Source organism: Silurus meridionalis, chromosome 7 (assembly GCF_014805685.1).
Source record: "Silurus meridionalis isolate SWU-2019-XX chromosome 7, ASM1480568v1, whole genome shotgun sequence".
NCBI lineage: Eukaryota > Metazoa > Chordata > Actinopteri > Siluriformes > Siluridae > Silurus > Silurus meridionalis.
Genome location: NC_060890.1, coordinates 4,720,651 through 4,741,688, shown reverse-complemented (window position 1 = coordinate 4,741,688; position 21,038 = coordinate 4,720,651). Strand labels below are relative to the sequence as shown.

Genomic DNA, 21,038 nt, shown 5'->3' with positions numbered 1-21,038 from the left:
TAAAACATGGTTGTGGAAGCATCACTCTATGATACGACAGCTGAAGATTACAAATAATTGTAACTTCTAACAGGATAATGGCCAAAAGCACAAAGGAATATCTTCAGAAGAAGAACACAAGAGTTTTCCAGTCAGTGCCATGTTTTAAAGCTTATGGAATGACTTGGAAAATGCTGTTCACAGCCTTGTAAGCCTTGTAGAGCTGGAGAGTTTTTCCAAGGAATAAAATCTGCAAACGATAACCCCAATAGAATCTTCTATTATAAGGTATTTTAACAAAGAGATGCTATTGTACACTTTTTCTTCTTTTCCCCTATTAAAATGGGTTTGTTTTCTTGGTTGATCTTGGGTTTTTTTTACATCACAAAATAAGGTTTTTATAGTTTATGAAACAATTTATATTCACTATATTTATGTATGCATGTCCACTTATAGTTTAATGAACCAGATCACTTGTAGGTCATTTATACGGAAAATTATACACGCTCGGAATATTGTCAAGAAAATGAGCTAGAGCTTCACCTGAACCTAAAAACTAATTTTTTACGTCATGTCTACAAAAAACCCCCTGATGATTATTTACTTATTACCTAATGTTAGATCAATGTTTATATAGACATAGTTGTCAGATACTTGGCATAGATGTAACTTGATTTATTAATGTCTTCACCAGCTCAATTAAAAAAGATGCTTAAAAATACAGTTATATTTATAGTTGAATTGGGAATAGAAAAAAAAAACATTCAAAAGAAAATAATAATAATAAAAACAAATTACTCCTGACTTGAACAGTGGGGATTCTGACCCGCAAATTTCCCCATATGCTTGACATTTAGGCTGATGGACGTATCTGTCAAATTTTCTTCTCGTCAAAAGAACGAAGAAATCAATGAAACGTTTGATAAAATAGCAATAATAAAAAATAAAAAAGTATTTAAGGTACCTATGGAGAATAAAGGTTGCATGTGTTATAAAGCCCAAAAGAGAGCTCTTATATATAATATATTTTTCTGGCCAAACAATCATATAAATCGCTTATAGCATTTTGTAAGAAAACAGCAAGGAATTGATTGAAATGCATTGACAGAGGACCGAATACAAGAATGAATAAATATTTACATATACTTGCATATTTAAACATTTTGACTATTTGGTTTCCCAATTCTTTCTACTATAACAAGTCATACATTCCATTGCATAGGATTTATAGACAATAAATCTAATTCGATTAAAAAAAAAAAGGTACCTGCACTTGTATCCTTATCGAAAAGTCCAAATTCACTCGATATGCAAATGTCCAGAAACCTGCACACATACAACCTCTAAGAGCCGAAATTTGCAGAAAGAAACACAAGCTCATAATAGTCTTTATAATCACTATAGAGGTTCATAAATTCGGTTTGATCATAGCAGACACTCAAATTTTCCTTAAAACCCTTCATCATATGAATCACTTCTTTGATTGAATTTAGCTTGTTTCAAATTTTTTGCATTTCAGGCAAGCAGTGAAACAGCATACTCAGCAACCGAAAGTCCTTGACTTGACATATGCATAATCAGTGCCATAATGTCACATTTCTTCCAATTCAACCGAGTAATCAGTTTAAATCAGCACACTGATGCACCGAACCATTATTAAAATAACTAGCGATGAAGTTCCGGCGAGTGTGGAAGCATTCTTAACATCACAGCTGCATTTGCAAGGGTTTGGGGTTAGCGGGTATTGGACGGGTGGTGTCGGGGTCGGACAAAACATCCAATCGGTTGCCGTCGATTTGGGATTCAGAACGTCCTGATCCATTCCTCCACTCTTTAGGACCCAGTAGGAGTTGCCCTTGAAGACGTAGGTGTCTCCCGCTAAAGAAAAAAGAAGGAAACTTTTATTTTGGTGGTTCATTCAAATGAGTTTTGTTTATTTTTAGACTACAAAAACCCTATGCTTGTTCTGCAAAGTAATTAGCCTAATTGTGTTTTTACAATACACCTATTACCACAACTGCAATTTTACTGTAGCGGTTGTATAACAGATGCAATGGAATCTTGCACTTATCATCTATAACTTACCATACCTGTAAATTTTGGCATGCACAAATTGTCACCAATTAAAATAACTGACATTCTTCATATTGCAGCTATGTGCCAGTGGTGGATTAAATAAACAAACCATGTACTTGAGTTAAAGTAAAATATTACTATGAGTAAAAATGCAAAAATATTCAAAGTGCTATGATTTATTATGGTTGTAATGTTCCTATTATAATTTTGTCACAATATTTTTCCTAATCACCTCAGTTTATGTGAAAACACTCTTAACACACCAATCTATTAACAGAATGATATTAATGAGTCAAACACTGATTGATATCTATTAAAATGATCATGATCTCAAAACCTTCTTTTCAATACTTAGAAAAATCATTCAAATAAGACCACGAGTTTTGAATGTTTATTCCTCTCAAAAGATTCTGCTTGCTATTGCACTGATGCTGATTAAGCTAACTAATTCACTCATAAATAAAAAGGAACGACTGATTTTGCAAAAGTAAAACATTTGACTTTGAAATGTAAAGTTAAAGTCTCAGCAAATGTGAAATACTTCAGGAAGTACAGATACATGACAAAGCTACAGTGTTACTGTCCACTTTGTTACTGTCCACCACTGGGTAACAGTGCTAGCTATGTGAGCCAGACAGTTTCCGTTGTGTTCCAAAGCAGTGTGCCAGAAAGGTGTTTACTCTACTCTTCATAGACGACGAGTTCAAACGATCACCAGACTCTCCAGTTCCTGTATGCAATCAGATTTCAATTCAATGCTATTTTAAAAATTGACTGTCCCAAAGGAGCTCAACAGAAGTAAATAGATTATTTTACATCATTTGGCAGATTCCCTCATACAGACTGATTTACATTTATCTCATTCATACAATGAGCAGCTATGGGGTAAGGGGCCTTGCTCAGGTGAGCCTGGGATTTGAACACACAACCTTTAGAGCCAAAGTTCAATGCCTTAAATTTTAAGCTACCACCTCCCTTGTTATAGAAATTATAGAAATTTGATTATATATTATTTTATAAATTAGTCCAATTTAGTTTATCCAATAAGGATAATTCACAATTTTATACTTTTTCTAGGTCTCATTGAGCATGTTTTGGATGGAAGGTCAGATTGTTCCAAAGCCTGATCTCTTCTCTTTTGTGCACGTGTGAAACCAAATTTTTGTGAAAACAAAATTTTTCCAAGCTCATTACATTTTAATACTATTTCATTTTTAACTCTGAACTAATGGTGTATTTGTTAAATGCCCAATTTGGGGATACACACATTTTTAAGATTATGTTATTTGTTTTAATGAGTAATTAACATTAGTTATGAATGGACTCATATGGAGTATGTGATGGGAATGAAGGGCATTACTAAGAACTTTTGTCCACCAGTGTCCCCTGCAAATCAGATGACCTTTTTGTCTTTGTTCTCTGCCCTGAATCTTTATGTACTTGCAACCTTTAGACTGCCTCATTAACAGCTACAGATACTGATATAATTTATTTAAGCTTATAAGGGCTCAGTGTAATAGTATTGAGCTCTAACAACACTGTTGTTAGAGCTCAATATATCTACAAACAAAGGCCAACCTAATTCCATTCAGCAAAACAAAATTTTAAGCAGCATTTTGTATCATCTGTACATCTTTTTTTTTTGTATCATCTGTACATCTGTTTTGTACATCTGTTGTATCTGTGAAACCAAGATGTTGCCACAGTGTCCTTGCAACCTACAAGTGTGCAAATCAACGCAACAGAATCAAACTTGTTTCCATTCACAATGCGAAGCCATTTCCATTCAACCATAAGCGCATTCACATACAAGTCGTATTCAAAATCAAACTGGACATGTATACAAATCAGCTACCAAAGAAGGCACCTATGTCCTCCAACCAAGTCCATAAACATTTAAACAATGACACAATGTTGCCTTAATGCATTTGGATTCCAAAATAAAAAATTGCACTAGAATTTCAGATTTAATTTGAGGGGTTTGGGGGAAAACACTGTTGTATTGACTGTCCATCCAATTTAATAGGCTAGTAGTAATTTGAGAAACATAATCATATAATTCTTTATATTATATAATTTTTTTCATTTCTGAATGAGAATTCTGAATTGACATGGCAACTCAAATGAAAATTTTTACAACACCTTGTATGTGATGTTTTGTTAGAAGCGTATTTGCATATTATAATTACCCTATATTACTTTACTATATTAATGTTTTATAGGAAATGCAACACATAGAAATTCCCAAGAAAATGTAGACAATTATGAGAAAATCTTTGGCTTTTGTTTTTTTCTGTTATTGGTTTCCATTGATTTGCTATAGAATTTTAAATACAGCATCGAATTCTAAATATATTTTTATTTCTCGCAGTATTCACAAATCCCTGAATAAAAAACACTATGGCTATTGTAGATAGTTTATTTTAGTCACATTTTATTAATTAAGAGAAATCACTCATCCTGGAGGGACACGTCAGCACTCCACAAGACACGCCATTTTCATCTAAAAACGCTCATCCACACTTAAACGTCTGAAAAATGCTTACACCACTGTACTGTGCACGTGACCCTTCGACCTGCATCATTTCCACCTGACGTTTATTTACTTTCCGACTCTTTGAAACGTTGCGGCAATGACTAAAAATGCAAGCCTCTGTTTTCACAGTCCACACTGGGACGCCAAAACGGCATTTTCAAATCATATCCAGTGTTTCCAAAAAAGCCATGTTTTCGTTGACTGAAAACGCTGTCACAGTGTGCACGGAAGGCTCCAACGGAGATAAAAAAAATAGTCCCTTTCATATGAAAGCCTTTTTTTCCCCTCTTTCGCGTTCTGGTTTCTGATCTCGGTATGATTTCTTGTTCACATTCTTGCTTTCCCTAGTTCATGTTGTTGGTCATTTGCCTGACCTCAGCCTGTTTCTCGTTTCCAATTGGGATTTCTTTGCCTGTTTATTTTAAATAAATGTTCTGTGCACTTGCTTCCACTTTCACTGTCATGTTCACTTCCATTACATGACTGTTTAATTGATCCTGCTATATTATGCTTCTATTTTTACTTATGCAAACCTTTTGTATGAGAAATGTGCTAATAAATGTCCCTTGCCTTATTAATACTTGATAGTTTTTGCAAGGATTAACGAAGGATCTTGTCGTTGTGTCTTGCATTTTAGTAACTATAGCTATTGCGAGTCAAGTGACAAAATATATGGATTATTGACAAGGAAAAACATGGAAAACTATTTCATTGTTTTGTGAAAGTTTAAATGCACCTGATACAAAATTCCACTACTCCACAATAGCCTGAAGAGCCGAGGTACATACTACTTTACTGAGCTAAAGATGGTTTGAGATTGTTACCTTTCCCCCAGCTCATGATGTCATCAAGATTGCTGGGCACCCCCTTCCAGAGGGAGGCACTTCTTGGGTAGTCCGCATCTGGATGCGATACTATTTCCCCCTGATTCTCTGTGAACCTCCAAAAATGATCACCACTAAATAGATACGTGTGGCCATTATGGGCCCAAACGAATGCTGCGTCCACTCGATCCACCATCCTCCCATCGGGAGTTCTCATGCTCCATTCAGACAAAGGCCGTGGGTAACCAGGCAATGCCACAGTGTCCTTGAAAATCCAGTACTGTGAACCTGAGAAGTGAAAAAAAACATCTCTTTTCCATTAAAAGTCAATCAGAATATAACACATCTGAACCATACATTTCATTCAGTTCAATTCATTTTTATTTGTATAGCGCTTTTAACAATGGACATTGTCTCAAAGCAGCTTTACACAGATAGCACAGAGTTACAGATTTGCACTGGAAATTTACCTTTCACAATACATGCAATTAGATACCATTAGCAATCAAAAATTTAAAGACAACAGATTAAAAAGTGATCATCTCCAGGGAATTTAACACACAAAAGAATCTAGAGTCTATAAAGAAATTTAGCATAGTAAACAGTAAAGGTAAAGAGGCAAATAAAAAAAACAACACATTGTCTCCATCTAGTGTCTAAAGTTTATATTGTCCAAGGCCCTAGGAACTGCCCAGGATAGTGTCAGTGGAAATCCTGAATTATTTCTGGCTCAAGAATGTTCTGTGCAGCATAACCCCCTCAGTCCACTAAGAACTGGATGTGCTCACAGGCTACATGAGAGTCCAGTAGGCAGTGAATAGTGAAGCCAGACTGGCCAAGTAGGAGCCAGTTGAAGAGAAAAGATCTGGTGATGGGTTTGAGATGGGTAGCCTGCAAGGTGGGACACATCCACATGGACTGAAGAAGAAAAGACTGTAGATTGGTTGGACCGAGCCTTTGCAACACAATGAAAGGCTAGAGGAACTGGGGGGCCCAGTTTACAAAACTTGGAGGGTCCCAGGTGGAGAGTCAAACCCTTTGTCCACAACAAAGAGTTGGGTCATGTCTGTGTCACTTGTAGGTTAAAAAATGGGTTAGACAAATTTAACACAAGTGCATTGTCGTTTGAGCCTCATATAAATGAACCGGGAGATAAATCTCTTACCCAGAGAAGTTTAAGGAACCTCTGCTGAGCTGAAATCACCAGTTATAGCCCAGTATGTGCTGTACATTCAAATAAGAATGTATAGGCAAGTCCCTGCCTGCCATGGTCTTCCTGGGGGGCCACCTAGAGACTTCCATTATATACAGTGAGCTTCAAGAACTTTCACTTCTTTATCTTAACATACAAGGGAATCCTCAGGAGGCACTTCATGACCTAACAGACTGACATCTTAAAAAATTAGAAGTACATCATCTAAATAGAAAAAGAAACCACTGGAGAATTTTTCAGGCCAAACAGCACGATCAGGCTTCATGCAGATTTCCACTCATCTCCATCCTTGATATGCAGGTGGTAGGCATTCCTGAGGTCTAATTTGGTGTACAGACTGGCTCTCTTAGTAGTTTAAAAGCAGTGGCCATGAATGGAAGAGGGTAGCAAGTCTGGATAGTCATCTTGGTAGTAGGACTCCCATCTTTTTTTCTTACCACAAAATTATCCTGCCAGTCTAGAAGGTTGATTCCACCAGCAAAAAATATATTTTGGTGTTGCATACAGAGAGAGAGAGAAAAGATTTGTTCCCCCTTTGGGACCTGGGAGCAGGTCAATAGAGCCCTTAGGGTAGTGAGGAGAGTGCACATTTGTGCACAATTTCAGGCTCATTAGTTGCAGTGAAGAGAAATCACAATGCTACAGCGCACAAAGACATTTTAGACAATTGAGTGTTTGAACAATGAGGCAACAGTTAAAATAAGATGAACTTATGAGTGTATTGTGAAGGTGTCCGCATGCATTTTGCTCCACAGTATATTATGTAGATTTTTGTCAAATGTGACCAAATCTAAAATGTGACTTTAATGTCCATGAATTAAGCTATTTATGACAATGCTTTTGGAAAAACTTAAACTGCCTCAGCATAAAAAATGCTTTCATTTTAAATTTGGAAGATAACAAAGATTTTAAAAGTGTGGAACTGGGATGTATCTCAGTATGTTTTATTGCAGAAATCCTCTCTCATAGCTCCCTTGTCCAAGGTGCTGACTGTAAACTGCTAAAGAACTTGTGTCTCCATGATGTCCTGCAATTGATATTACATCCAGGTTAAATTATTGTCTTGTTCGGTTTCCCAGGATAGACAGAAGTTGGGGAAGTGGCAGCTCAGTGGCTCTTTGTTATGACCAGAAGAACAGGGGCATGTTACTCTGCAATCTTGCTGACTCTGCAATCTGACCCTGGTTGCCCACATTGCTGAGATATGTGAAGAATAACCATGTGGGATCAATAAAGTATTCTAGATAAAAAATTTAAACTTGAGATCCTGCTGTTGTTGGTCGCTGCTTGTGTATTATTTCATAGTCTTTATTGTTGAAAAATAGTAGAATATATATGAAAGAAAAGAAAATAATTCAGGTGGTAGCTCTGAGTTACTGATCGGACGGTTGGGGGTTCAAGCCCTATTATCGCCAAGCTGGCACTCTTGTAACCTTGAGCAAGGCCCTTAATTCTCTGTGCTCCAGGGGTGCTGTATCATGGTTAACCATGTGCTCTTACCACAGCTTTCTAACATTGCTAAATGTCCTAAAATGAATCCTAATATTAACAGTAAAACCAGAAATTGACTTGAAATGTCATATTATGGCATTTTAAAACACCGATTTCTCAACATTCTTACACACATACATTCTTACACATTATCACTGTACCGCTCTCACTGACCTATAAAGAAGATGATGCGACTGTCAATCTTTCGCTCATAAACAGCGTCTATCTTGTTTGCGTCGGGTGGCAGTCCAACCCAGAAGTTTTTGATGAAAGCAGGGGCGAGGGACACCAAAGATCCAGATCGCTGCACTCGCCAGAAATAAGGTCCTGACATAAAAGCGCAAATTAACTGTAACTGTGAATTTATTCGAACGCTATTTAAAAAAAAAAAACTTTAAATCCAAAAAACACACCTTTAAAAAAGAAGACATCGCCTCTGATGTTGGCGACTGCATCAAATCCTCCCTCACAGCGATCCTGGTAACCAGGGTTGGGCCTGGAAAAAAAAAAAATTCATACTTAATGATTTTACTTCTTGATTGTACCTTATGCATATAAGTCATAGTTACCATTTTGCCTTTCTAGAGAATAAACCATTACGTCTCAAATGCCCAAAGAATGCGTTTCTCAGTTGGTAGCTTAGTGGTTAAGATATTGTACTTCTGATCAGAAGGTTTGAGTTCAAGTCCCAGCTCCGCCAACCTAACACCGGCTGGGCCCCTTTAGCAAGCAGTGCTGCTTTCTTTATATGAACGATAAAATTGCAAGTTGCTCTGGGAGTCTGCTGGAATTTGTAGGCTTAGAGGTATAAAGCACAGTGAGTTTTATTGAAGCCTCATGGCTCCATTGTCCTGGCTTTGATCCTGACCCCAGGTTCAAGTCTTTCTACATGTTAGATCTAGGAGAAGCTGGATGGCAAAAATTACTAGCATACCACACAGGATCCATAACTGCCCGACAACCCGTGTTCCTGAGATAGACTCCATATTCAGTCCCAACCTTACTAGCCCCCCTAAACCCTACTATCCCTCCAAACCTTACTAGCCCTTTGCCCAAACCTTACTAACCACCCAAACTTTACTAGCCTCCCCAAACATTACTAGCCTCTTCCCTGAACCTTGCTTGCCCCTACCCCAAACCTTAGTAGCACCCCAAATTTTTCTAGCCCAAAACATTACTAGACACTTCCCCACACCTTTCTAGCCCACCCTTGCATTTTGTTAGTGTGGATCTATTGTGTAGATTCATGACATTTTATTGATTAAATGGTAATGAAATATTGTGTTATTGTCCTGTTTTCACTTGTTTGTTGCAATAAATTCAACACCGATGCATGGCTCAGTTTCCTGAAGATCACATTTTTGGACATATACTGCATGGGTTTCAAATATGAAACTCCAGAACACTTTCGCTATTGATGTGTTAGTGCATGAATCTTGTCTTAAAAATGCAGACAGTCTATCGTCTAGACAGTTACCAGACACCAAAAACAAGAGAGACACAGGAAAGGCGTGAGCTCTCGTATTCAGTTGTCATTACCGTGCAGTATTTACAGGAAGTCCCCGCCTTTTGATTCAGTTGCAAGTTGAATGCAACGTTACAGTTTCTTTTTCCAAGGACTTATTTAATTCTTTCCAGGACTTATTTAATGTGTAATTTTTATATTTTAAAAATGTATCTTTTAAAATCAATATTTTTATGATTCACTTACTGTACAGTCCCTTTGGTTGATGGAATTTTGGGCAGCTCAGGGACACCTGGAGTTAAATCACCACTAGGGGGAGGTGTTGCTCTGTTTGCTTTGATTCCTACAAGAAAATACATGCTCATCATCATCATCATCATCATCAATTCACTAATGGCTTGTCGTAAGTCATGATTATTCCCAGAGAACTAAAATTTAACAAATCGGATAAGCAAAAACGAAAAAGATTTCCAGCTTTTCTTGAAAATTCCATCTTGTGAATTTAAGTGTATCTGCAACCAAATCTGTATCTGTGTATCTGCAGCTATCGACTATTATAGTAATCAAGTATTCCATAGATTAATTGAGTAATCGGATAAGAAGTACTTTTTCTTAATTGAAGAGAAATAGTAAATGAACAAGAGAAAATAAGGCGGGCCTCTTAAAATGAACTAGTAGTTTGTTTCCTTTTAAAAAAGATGTAATGCTGAAATACAAGAATATCTGTGAAAATTAAACCCATTTAGTGCATTTAATTGCAATATTACTTCAAAATGCAAATACAAACATATAAACAAAAAAATCATAAATAAAAAAATTAAAATCTATTTCAAATTACTTTAAAAATGGTAAACGCAGGGTGTTTTCTCAATGTTTTAGTTTGAAAAATGATCCCAAACTTTGGAATCTTTCTGTCGTTTTTATTAGCCTGAATCTTATCCTCACACCATGCTGTTTTCCTCCATTGCTCCATTTTTCATTCTACAGCACATTTTGTGCAGTGGGTGTGTCAGTAATAATGGTCTGTGGCGAAACACAGTGCGCCGTGTGTAGTTAAATAGTCTAAACGAAGCATCGAGACAAATTATTTGTTTTTTTGTATTCCAATTACTCGAGGAATTGTTTTAGCCCTTATTAAATCCACACAAATATATTTGAGCTTGTGCAGTTTGTTACAGATGCGGTTCATGAGCTCTGACTAGTGCACGCTCTGACCATCCAATCAAAGACCGTGAAAATGCTGATGGTATTGGATACCTGCAAGATGGCCTCGGAGTCAGCAAATTGAAATCTGATTGGTTAAAGCAACAGTTTACATGATTTATAAGCAATTAGACACCTGCAGTGTTTACAGTGAAGTCTCAAGGCAGGAAGATACCTTTGACCCCGGAAACATATGATGTGACAGCTGAAATCTGATTGGATAGAAACTCTAACCGAAACATACACGCGGAAGTAAGAAACACCAGAGAAAAAAGCTATAAAATGAAGAGAATAAACTATTGGAATAATTTAACACATATTCATGGACCAAAATATATTAAAACATAAGCCAGTAATTCTGATAGACTTCAGCCAGAAGAGAAGGCCTTGCTAGCCCTGACGTCCCATCACTCCCCTTTAGCATCTATTAAATATATTTTAATGGGCAAACAGTGAATGAATAATACAAAATAATAAGAATAATCAGATCTAAATAATGCTTAGTCAACTTTTTAATATGATGACTTCCAAGAATTAAGTATCCTGAAGAAATATGTCCATGTTCACTAATCTGAGCTAATCTGAGCTAATCTAAACACATTTTCATCTATTCTAATCTATAAACCCTTCGGATTTATTGGCACCCTCGACTTATTTTTTCATGAATGAATATGGTATCACTAATATCAGCCCAAACATAATGCTATTATTTTCCAAATGTAGCTCTAATTAGCATATTTTTTTGCTAGTTAATATTGTTTGAGTGAACTTTTTTGGGATATTTTGAGTAATCAATAGGAGCATATTATACTATGATCATTTGTGTCATAATCCATAGATTTGACAGGTAGTGAATGAAATTGAAGAATAATAGTGATTGAAACACACAGAAATCCAAATGCTTTAAAATGTTCTCACCATACAGCGTCTGGATGGCGAGCAGGTCATCCATGGGAAGTGTGTATCTGCTAATGTCTCCCACCGGTCCTTGGTAGTACGGGCGCATGATCGAGGGACTAGCCGACGAGTGAGAAAGACCTAACGCATGGCCAAACTCGTGCACAGCTACAGTAAAGAGATCGGTTCCTTCTCCATCTGGCCGGCCGTACGTCCATGTCTCCTCATCATCGAAGTGGGTGTCCCCGTTGATGTCAGCCTGGCCAGGGAAGAAGGCATGAGCGAGTGTGCCTCCCTTCCCATCGAAAGGATAGCCGTCGTCATGGAGGGAGCGTTCGAAGGAAATTCGGATTTCGGCACGATCGGCCTCGTTTATGGGGACCGAGACGAATTCGAGGTTGGTGCTGTTGCTCCAGACTTTGAGGGCATAGTACATAATCGATTGCACATGTTCCCTTTTGAGTAAGGAAGGATTGGGGTAGCTCAGGACACTAAGAAAATAAGGAGTAAAGAAGTTACAGGTCCATTCACTGGCAGCAATGAGTCACCTTGTACAGATGGTCCCTGATTTACGGTGGTTTGATTATTCGACCTTACAATGACGATATGACAAAATTCGAAATAATATATAATATATGTATATATTATATACAGTAAAGTTTATACATTATGGTAGAGTAAATTGCTTTGTTTTGCAAAAGTATAAAGTATTTTGTAATTTATAAACAAATAACAGTATAATGCCCCATACTGATCATAATCATCAAGCCCTTCAGAGGGCCCAATGAATCATTCCACTCAGCTACACACTTTGGAGAACATTTACAATAAACGCTGTCTGCAAAGGGCGAAGGGCATCAACAAAGATACCTCTCACCCCAACCATGGACTGTTCACCCTTCTCCCATCGGGCAGACGCTACAGGTATGTCAGAGCCGCACAAGCTTTTTTTCTGTGGATGTTCTAATTCAATACTGCAATGTCACTTACTGTGTATTTTGCACTGCTTATCCAATACACTTTTTTTTTTGCACCATCCATAACTCACATTTGCACTACTGTACATTCCACCCATATCTACACTGTATATACAGTACAATATCATACATACTTACATACTTGTACATAACTATATCAGTGACTATATGTCAGTATATCATCTTCTGACATGCCTGTCTATGCATAATCTTTGCACAATACAATTATATATTACTATATATACCATATATTATTACCCACCTGCTGTACATTAATCACCCTCATCCCTGTATATATGGACCTCATACAATATTTATCTACTGTTATTTATTGTAAATAGGCCACTTATGCACTTCTGGTTAGATGCTAACTGCATTTCATTGGCTCTGTACATGTACTTTGCACAATGGCAATAATGTTGAATCTAATCTAATCTAATCTAATCTAATCTAATTTAATCTAATCTAATCTAATCATTCTTTAAGTCTCCGTGGGAATGGCTAGGCCTTATCTCGACTACGATGGGGTCATTGGAACACATATCCATTGTAAGTCGGAGACTACCTGTAATTATATAAGTATCTTGTACTATATACAAGGTGGCAGAATGGGAAATTTTTGAACTAGCAGTTGGCCATTGGTGTTGTATTTGGTGTTTTAAAGCCCAAATGTAGCTTTTGTCTCTTTCTCTCTCAACAGAGGATGTCCGGCTCCACCCTCCACTCGCACACCGCCCACTGTCACATATATATACTGTAACATTTATATATACGTTTGTACTGTAAATTGCTTTGTTTTGCTAAATTCTGTATTATAAAGAAATGATGGTAGGATGGTAGGACAGTGGTATTCTACCGTATCCTACAGTATTTACGTCATGAGTTTTTAAAAGTTACAATCCGGTCATCAGAACGCATCTCCATCGTAAGTCAAGGACAATCTATACTATATTCAATGAAATCGAATGAAAGTGAAATGTTTGATGTGACACTGAAAATGCGACATACTAGACGTGAAAGAACAAACCTCCATTTCAGACTAGTCGTTTCCCAACTGGACCCGGAGAGAGCATAGCGCTTCTTCCTCCTTCTCAGCATGTCCTCTGTGCCGACAATGTCCGGCAGTGAGCATCTAGGCAGCGACATCTGTTTTAGTGTGTCCCCATCTGGTTGGAGAAAGAGAACGAGAGAGAGAAAGAGAGAAAGAGGAGAGAGAGAAGAAAGTACGGAGTAAAGAAAGTACGGATCAATATATGGACTGCAGTAATGGAAACCCCTAATGCACTGCTGACAGAGCGCACTAAAAGCATGGGGCTAGACTAACGGATTATGAATGAAGCATTTCCACTCACAATGCGATTCCCTATCAACCGCAGCGCATTTCAAAAAACATCTTAGACAGTTTAAGGGAATCATAGAATACCAGGAAACTGGCGAGATGTTTAATGTTGAATAAACACTGTTTTCGTTCTTTAAGCAAAAGTGATTCAAATGACAAATAAATATCACGCTGCCGTGTACAGCATGCACATTTTTACCAAGTTTGCCCGTTTCCTTCAGGCCTGCGAACCTCTGCATCTGTCTGATGGCTTTCTCCATGCCTTCTTTGGTCTGCAATCTCCCTGTCCGTGGATCAGGAAGAGGGAGATACCCATATCTGCTCAGCCAATCCTGTGTAAGACATGAATCCAAGATGATTTTAAATAATATAATATCAAATACACATTACAGGGTTTATTCTTATTCCCAGAGTTCTGATCAATTACTTTCTTTATTTGTAAGTTCTATGGTAAGAACGATTGATCCAGGTATTTTACCACATTCTATATGATATAATCACAAGTTTCTACTGCACAAAACAAACAGCACTCAGCTTCCTCTTTTAACATTTAATGAGGCTAGAAACTATCAAGCATGCAGCGCCTTTTATATATCTTACATTTTATATACTTGTTCCTTGCCTCAGGTCTTTAATGGATTAAATTCTTGGGGCTAATAATTGCTTCAGGCAAAAGGATTAAATACTTAGATAATGGATTTTGTTTTGTAAGAACTGAAGTTGTAGAAAGAGGATGAGGTTAAACAAAAACCCATTATTTTTATGTAAATAATGGATTTGGACAAAAATGGATCTGATTTGGTGTGAGCTCAGTGTTCAAGGTTCTGGTTACTGATCAGAAAGTCAGGGGTTTAAGACCCAGTATTTCCAAGCTGCAACCATTGGGCCCTTAAACAAGGCCCTTAACCCTATGTGCTCCAGTGCGGCACTTTCCTGGCTGACCCCAACTTCCTAATATCACCAAGTTATACAAGGAAAGAATTTCACTGCACTGTAGGGAAAATGCACCTTTACCTATAATTTAGGGGGTTAAAAATACTGCAACAATCGTTTAAAAACTACATCCAAAAGTACATCCAATAGACGCTTCATTGATAAACAATTTAACAGCCAGGCCCATGGCATGTTTCCTCCTTATTTCAAACACAGCATTTGGTGATACTTATGAGTTTCAGAAATCAGTCATTGACTGTAAAGGATCTGATTCAATGTATTAGAAATAAGCCATATTTGTAATTATATTATTTTGTCCAATTACTTTCGAGCCTTAAAAATGGGGGTACTACAGTATGTAAAAATGGTTCCTTTCCTGATGAATGCAATATTTTAGGATTTTTTTAACCCCTTTACTAAAAACAAGCCCAACCACGTCTAGTTTAAAATCCAGGAAAGAAGAACCGTTCAAAACCAAAAAAAGAAAAGAAGGTGAATAAATGCAGTCAATATCATTCCGTTCCATACGTCAATTCCTTCTTTTCTATGTAGAACATGGTGACCATTGATGTACAGCAGAACACAACAGAAATGCCATTCACCAATGCACTTAAAAACACTGAAACATGCCTTTAAAGATACTATAAATATGAAAATATTCATGGAAAACCACCAACCATGTGTGCATCCTTCCCTGTACAATCCCTTTATTCAACTCATTTTTATTTGGAGATGCGTTTAAACAACAGACATCATCCTAAAGCAACCTTACAGTAGTAAGGAAGTAACTAGATTACTAATATAACATTAAATGTATAAATTAGGCAATATAAATGTATTCATAATGAGTGAGGAAGTGGTGACAAGGGCAAGGAAAAACTCCCTGAGATGGTATGCGGAAAAAACCTCAAGGAACCGGAAACAAAAGGAAACCAAAACACATCTGGCTGATACACACAGTATGTAGTAGATTGAATCACACATGACTTTAAGGCCAAAAGTATACGGACACCCAACCATCCAACCTACAGTATGCAGGTTCTTCCTCCATCAGTTGCTATAAACTTTGAAGCAAACCAACTATCTTTCTATGCTCTACAGCATTACAAAAAGAGCCAACAGCACTTCCAGCTTGATAATGCCTCTGTTCACAAAGTAAGGTTTACAAAGACACGTTTTGGCAAGTGGAAGTTTGGAAGAACTCCAATGAATTGCAATGAACCCTGACCTCAACTGCACTTAACCACTTTTGGACGAATTGGAACCCACTAAATCCCACCTTTCTGAATTTCTTAGATCTTCTAGGATGTGTAGAAGTCATTAAAACAGCAAAGAAAAGGTGTGGAGAATTGAGTGTTCAAATACATATCATATGGTGTCCACAAACTCAGTAGGTGTCCAACAACTTTGGGAATGAGATTGTACATATTGGTTGGTGTAGTTTTTTTTTTCTTTCCAAATTTGTTGAAAAAATAATTAACAATAAATCTGATTCAATGAAATAAAACCAAAGTTTTTCTTGGTAAAAAAAACAAAACAGAAGTTGTTTACAATTCACAAGGGTTTATTTTTTTTTGCAACCATTCATTTTCTGGTAATTTTACATGATCAGTTTTACATCAACATTCTGACCACTTCCAGCTTGGTTTCCTTATGTTCATTATTTGATGGGCTAAATATAGTTTCATTAGAGTCTAACTTTTTGTTTCAATTATTTGAGTTTTTCTGTGAAAAGAGAACACATTTATCAATATACAGTATATTTCAGTGTGTTTATATGATATTATGTCATATCTAGTGATTCATACCGTATAGAAAAATCATATGTATTTTCGATGTGCTGCATTTCACTATAGTATACCCTGAAATTGCACCTGTGAACTCAAGAAAAGATCATAATTTGCCATCGAGTGAGCATAACAATCACAATCACTGGAAAGTAGGGAAGTAGTGCATCTCCGTGACTGAGGCCGATGCGACTCGCATCTCGACGCATAGCTAACGATACGATACAATTCACCCCGTTACGATGCGGTGCGATCCGATTCCGATTCAATTGAACAAAATGCGATACGCTGCAATGGAAAACAAATATGATGCTACGCAATTCAATATTGAAAAACTAATCAAAACAGTTTACTTTTATTTCTTTTCTTCAAACAAACAGCAAATCATCAGTTGACATACTGTAGGTGCCTTCTGGCTTGTAACGCATCGCCCTTTCACAAAACAGGCGTTTGTGGTGCAAAAAAGAATAAAAGATGAAATAGATGTTTATTTCCTGTTCTGTCTCCAGCAGCTAAGAGAAGGTGCTTGAGAAATGCCGGAGTAGTTCAACACGTGCGCTCACTGTCTGAACTCTGAATCTGCATTTGTGAGTTTTCTCATTATTATAAATCACATTAGAACAGGAGATTTTTTTTGCTGTGGAAGTGCATAACTCACTTTAGACACAAGTCATGGACTGTAGTATTTTTTCTTTTATTGTTTTTAGACTGATTTTAGATTCTACTTCAGCACTTGTAACAACTGTAGGAAACAACAGATATCCTGAGAACCATAAACCGCAACCCCAATCATCACCTACATAAGCACACAAACAAATCAGAACTATTTTCCAACAAAATACTTGGGTCAAATGGAACACAAATAGAGCAGGTTTGCACCAATTCAGCTCGTCATGTTTGCAGGAACGAGGGTTAAATATATGCTTCCAAGACCCCCATCACAAAGTGAAATACTGTACCGGGGGTGGGGCATCGTGGTATACAGAGCGGTGTAGTTCTGCAAAGAGTGTTTCGATGATTATACAAATGACCACTGATGTTCAAGGGCTTATCAGAAAGGAACTTGGAACTGAATATGGGAAGATAATGGACATTACGCAACACCCCCACATATACAGGCACAATTACAAAAGAAAGCATTGCATGGTCTAGACAAACTCCTGACTTGCAGCCTATTGAAGATTTCTACAAGATTTTCAATCTGAGGGTTCATCAGATGGACCTGTGGAAACTCGGGGGAATGATTCGTCTGGAGGAATGGGCTGAAATTGTCAACAGCAACTTTGCAACAACGCTTATTTGTCTAAATTCTTATTTTTTTTCTTACAAGCTGATTTGTAGTTAAAACTCATAACAGGTCCAAGCATAAAAGGATTCTAGACTCCTCATTGTTATTATAGCTTCCCATCTTTTTTTCTTTTGTTTTGTTTATGGCAGCCCATAGAACATTTAAAATTTGGCACGTTGATTAAAAAGGACTGCCAAGACTCTAGCCCCACCACAGGGTCAAATTTGGAAGCACAGTTCAGTCATACCTTTTACACCAGGGGTCACCAGCCTTTTTAAAACTAAGAGCTACTTCTTGGGTACCATTAATGTGAAGGGCTACCAGTTTAATACACACAGTTTTCAGTTTGATCTGATATAACAAATTTGCTCAATTTACCTTTTATTATATGTTATTATTAATAATTAATGATATTCATCTATGTGATCATGTTAATGATTTCTCATAATAATTATCAACAATGATTTACCAAAGTAGGAAACAGCTATTTTTAGAAAAGGCCTGCGGGCTACTCATGTGGTCCTTGCGGGCTACCTTGGTACTACCCGCGGGCACCACGTTGGTGACCCCTGGTTATAACAACTTCAGGCACTTGGAAAAAACTTTATCAGCATCTTTAGGACTAGTGTGTGACCTCCAACAAACTTCATACCACCACTCATTAGTGAAAAGCTACAATAACTGGCTACAAATGTTTACATCTCATTGCTCTTATTGCTCCTCGTACTGATATTTTATCTGATCTTTACCAAACATGGCTCACTTTAACTCATCTCTACTTCCTGCTCCCCATTTGTTCCTCCATTAGTCCGAGAATTTCACCAGGTTCATTAGAGCATCACTGAATATGTAGATTTGAAATGGAGATACTGTAGGTTCTGAAAATACATTAAACCCTTTATACATCCATCAATGAGTACATGATCGATTTACTACTGCGAAACACTGCAGACCAGTAAAGCGATTTTCAACAATTAACCCAAAAGTAGTTTTGTGGCCATTGCAATCATTCAGAAATGATCTTTCATCATCAGCGTGAAATATTATAGACCTCAATGTTTTATAATCACATTTCATTCTTTCTTTCTTTCTTTCTTTCTTTTTCTTTCTTTCTTTCTTTCTTTCTTTCTTTCTTTCTTTCTTTCTTTCTTTCTTTCTTTCTTTCTTTTCATTTCTCACTTGCAAACAATTCTTTCTTTCTATCATTAATTCATTAATTCATTCTTACTTTCTTTTTTATTTCTGACTTGCAAACATTCTTTCTTTCTTTCTTTCTTTCTTTCTTTCTTTCTTTCTTTCTTTCTTTCTTTCTTTTTTCTTTCTTTCTTTCTTTCTTTCTTTCTTTCTTTCTTTCTTTCTTTCTTTTTCTTAATTTCTTTATTTCTTTTCTTTCTTTCTTTTCATTTCTGACTTGCAAACATTCTTTCTTTCTTTCTTTCTTTCTTTCTTTCTTTCTTTCTTTCTTTCTTTTTCTTTCTTTCTTTCTTTCTTTCTTTTCATTTCTCATTTGCAAACAATTCTTTCTTTCTTTCTTTCTTTCTTTCTTTCTTTCTTTCTTTCTCTTTTTATTCTTTCTTTCTTTCTTTCTTTCTTTCTTTCTTTCTTTCTTTCTTTCTTTCTTTCTTTCTTTCTTTTCATTTCTAACTTGCAAACAATTCTTTCTTTCTTTCTTTCTTTCTTTCTTTCTTTCTTTCTTTCTTTCTTTCTTTCTTTTCATTTCTAACTAGCAAACAATTCTTTCTTTCTTTCTCTTTTCATTCTTTCTTTCTTTCTTCTTTCTTTCTTTCTTTCTTTCTTTCTTTCTTTCTTTTTCTTTCTTTCTTTTCATTTCTCATTTGCAAACAATTCTTTCTTTCTTCTTTCTTTCTTTCTTTCTTTCTTTCTTTTTATTCTTTCTTTCTTTCTTTCTTTCTTTCTCTTTCTTTCTTTCTTTCTTTTCATTTCTCACTTGCAAAAATTCTTTCTTTCTTTCTTTCTTTCTTTCTTTCTTTCTTTCTTTCTTTCTTTCTTTCTTTCTTTCTTTTCTTTCTTTCTTTCTTTCTTTCTTTCTTTCTTTCTTTCTTTCTTTCTTTCTTTCTTTCTTTCATTCAGGGACAAACTTACTTATAAAGAACATATTCAATTTTTATCACCACATTATTTGTGTAAAGCTGCTTTAAAACAATGCTCATTGTTAAAAGCGCTATACAAATAAAAATGAATTTCTTTCTTTCTTTCTTTCTTTCTTTCTTTCTTTCTTTCTTTCTTTCTTTCTTTCTTTCAAAATAAAATAAACACGCGAACGCGACACACATCTCTTCTTGTCGCGTGTGTGTGTGTGTAATCACTCACCATACCGCGGGAGTACTGGTCGGGCGCGGGCGCGGGTGCGGGTGCGGCTCTTCCCGGAACGGCGAGCGCCATCACCGCGCTACTCAAGTAAAACACAGCCAAGTTCTCCATCCCTCAACTCGCACTTTATTCCTAAGAGAAATAATCAGGGTTGGTCAGATTGGAGCTCGTACACTATCTCCTCCTCTACCATCCACCAGCGCATGGAAAGCCTTTAAAAGGTTGAAAAGTGCATGGATAATAAAGCAATAATAATGAGCAGAATGAGATGGAAGGAGAAGTCACCAGTTGTTTGAAAATTCGTAAGGAAAAGATCTGGAGATGAATTTGTGAGCTCATACCCGTTATGTTTGATGCCTCCAGCTCTTCCTCCAACGACGAGGCAGAGCAGATCAATAGGAAGAGTGTTTCTGTGTGTGTGTGTGTGTGTGTGTGTGTGTGTGTGTGGAGAATAGGGGGGTGGGTAGGTAATGTCTTTTTATATCTTAGTGGAAACAAAAAGTGTTGGGGAGATTTTTGGGGGTTTGCCTTTGTTTATTTATTTAATTGTTTATTTAACTGGTGAAAATTTGTATTAAATTCTTTTGTATTATTTTTGAAAGAAAAAAAATAGCAAAATGTCGTTTTTAGATAGTGAGGTTCGGATGTGGCTGGAGATGAGGTGTAGCTGGAGGTCAGTTGATAAGGAGCATCAGTTGA

The 21,038-nt window shown here is 36.7% G+C and overlaps 1 protein-coding gene across 1 annotated transcript; it reads right to left on the bottom strand.

Moving 5' to 3' along the window:
- Positions 1-633: 633 nt before the first annotated feature.
- mmp25b (matrix metallopeptidase 25b) lies at positions 634-20,772 on the bottom strand. Its single transcript, XM_046852990.1, has 10 exons — positions 20,681-20,772; positions 20,340-20,471; positions 14,200-14,332; positions 13,689-13,827; positions 11,706-12,175; positions 9,831-9,927; positions 8,533-8,615; positions 8,294-8,446; positions 5,416-5,703; positions 634-1,857 (listed from the first exon to the last, which is right to left on the bottom strand). The coding sequence occupies exons 2-10, from the start codon at positions 20,448-20,450 to the stop codon at positions 1,604-1,606; spliced, it is 1,728 nt and encodes a 575-aa protein (XP_046708946.1). The 5' UTR covers positions 20,451-20,471; positions 20,681-20,772; the 3' UTR covers positions 634-1,603.
- Positions 20,773-21,038: the final 266 nt, after the last annotated feature.

What these genes read in the sequence shown, in the direction of transcription:
- mmp25b (XM_046852990.1), bottom strand. Translation starts at nt 20,450, where the DNA reads ATGGAGAACTTGGCTGTGTTTTACTTGAGTAGCGCGGTGATGGCGCTC. An exon ending in CGCCATCCAGACGCTGTATG is followed by an intron (nt 9,928 to 11,705) that starts GTGAGAACATTT and finishes ATTTTCTTGTAG; the next exon opens with GAATCAAAGCAAACAGAGCA. An exon ending in TCGCATCATCTTCTTTATAG is followed by an intron (nt 5,704 to 8,293) that starts GTCAGTGAGAGC and finishes TTCACTTCTCAG; the next exon opens with GTTCACAGTACTGGATTTTC.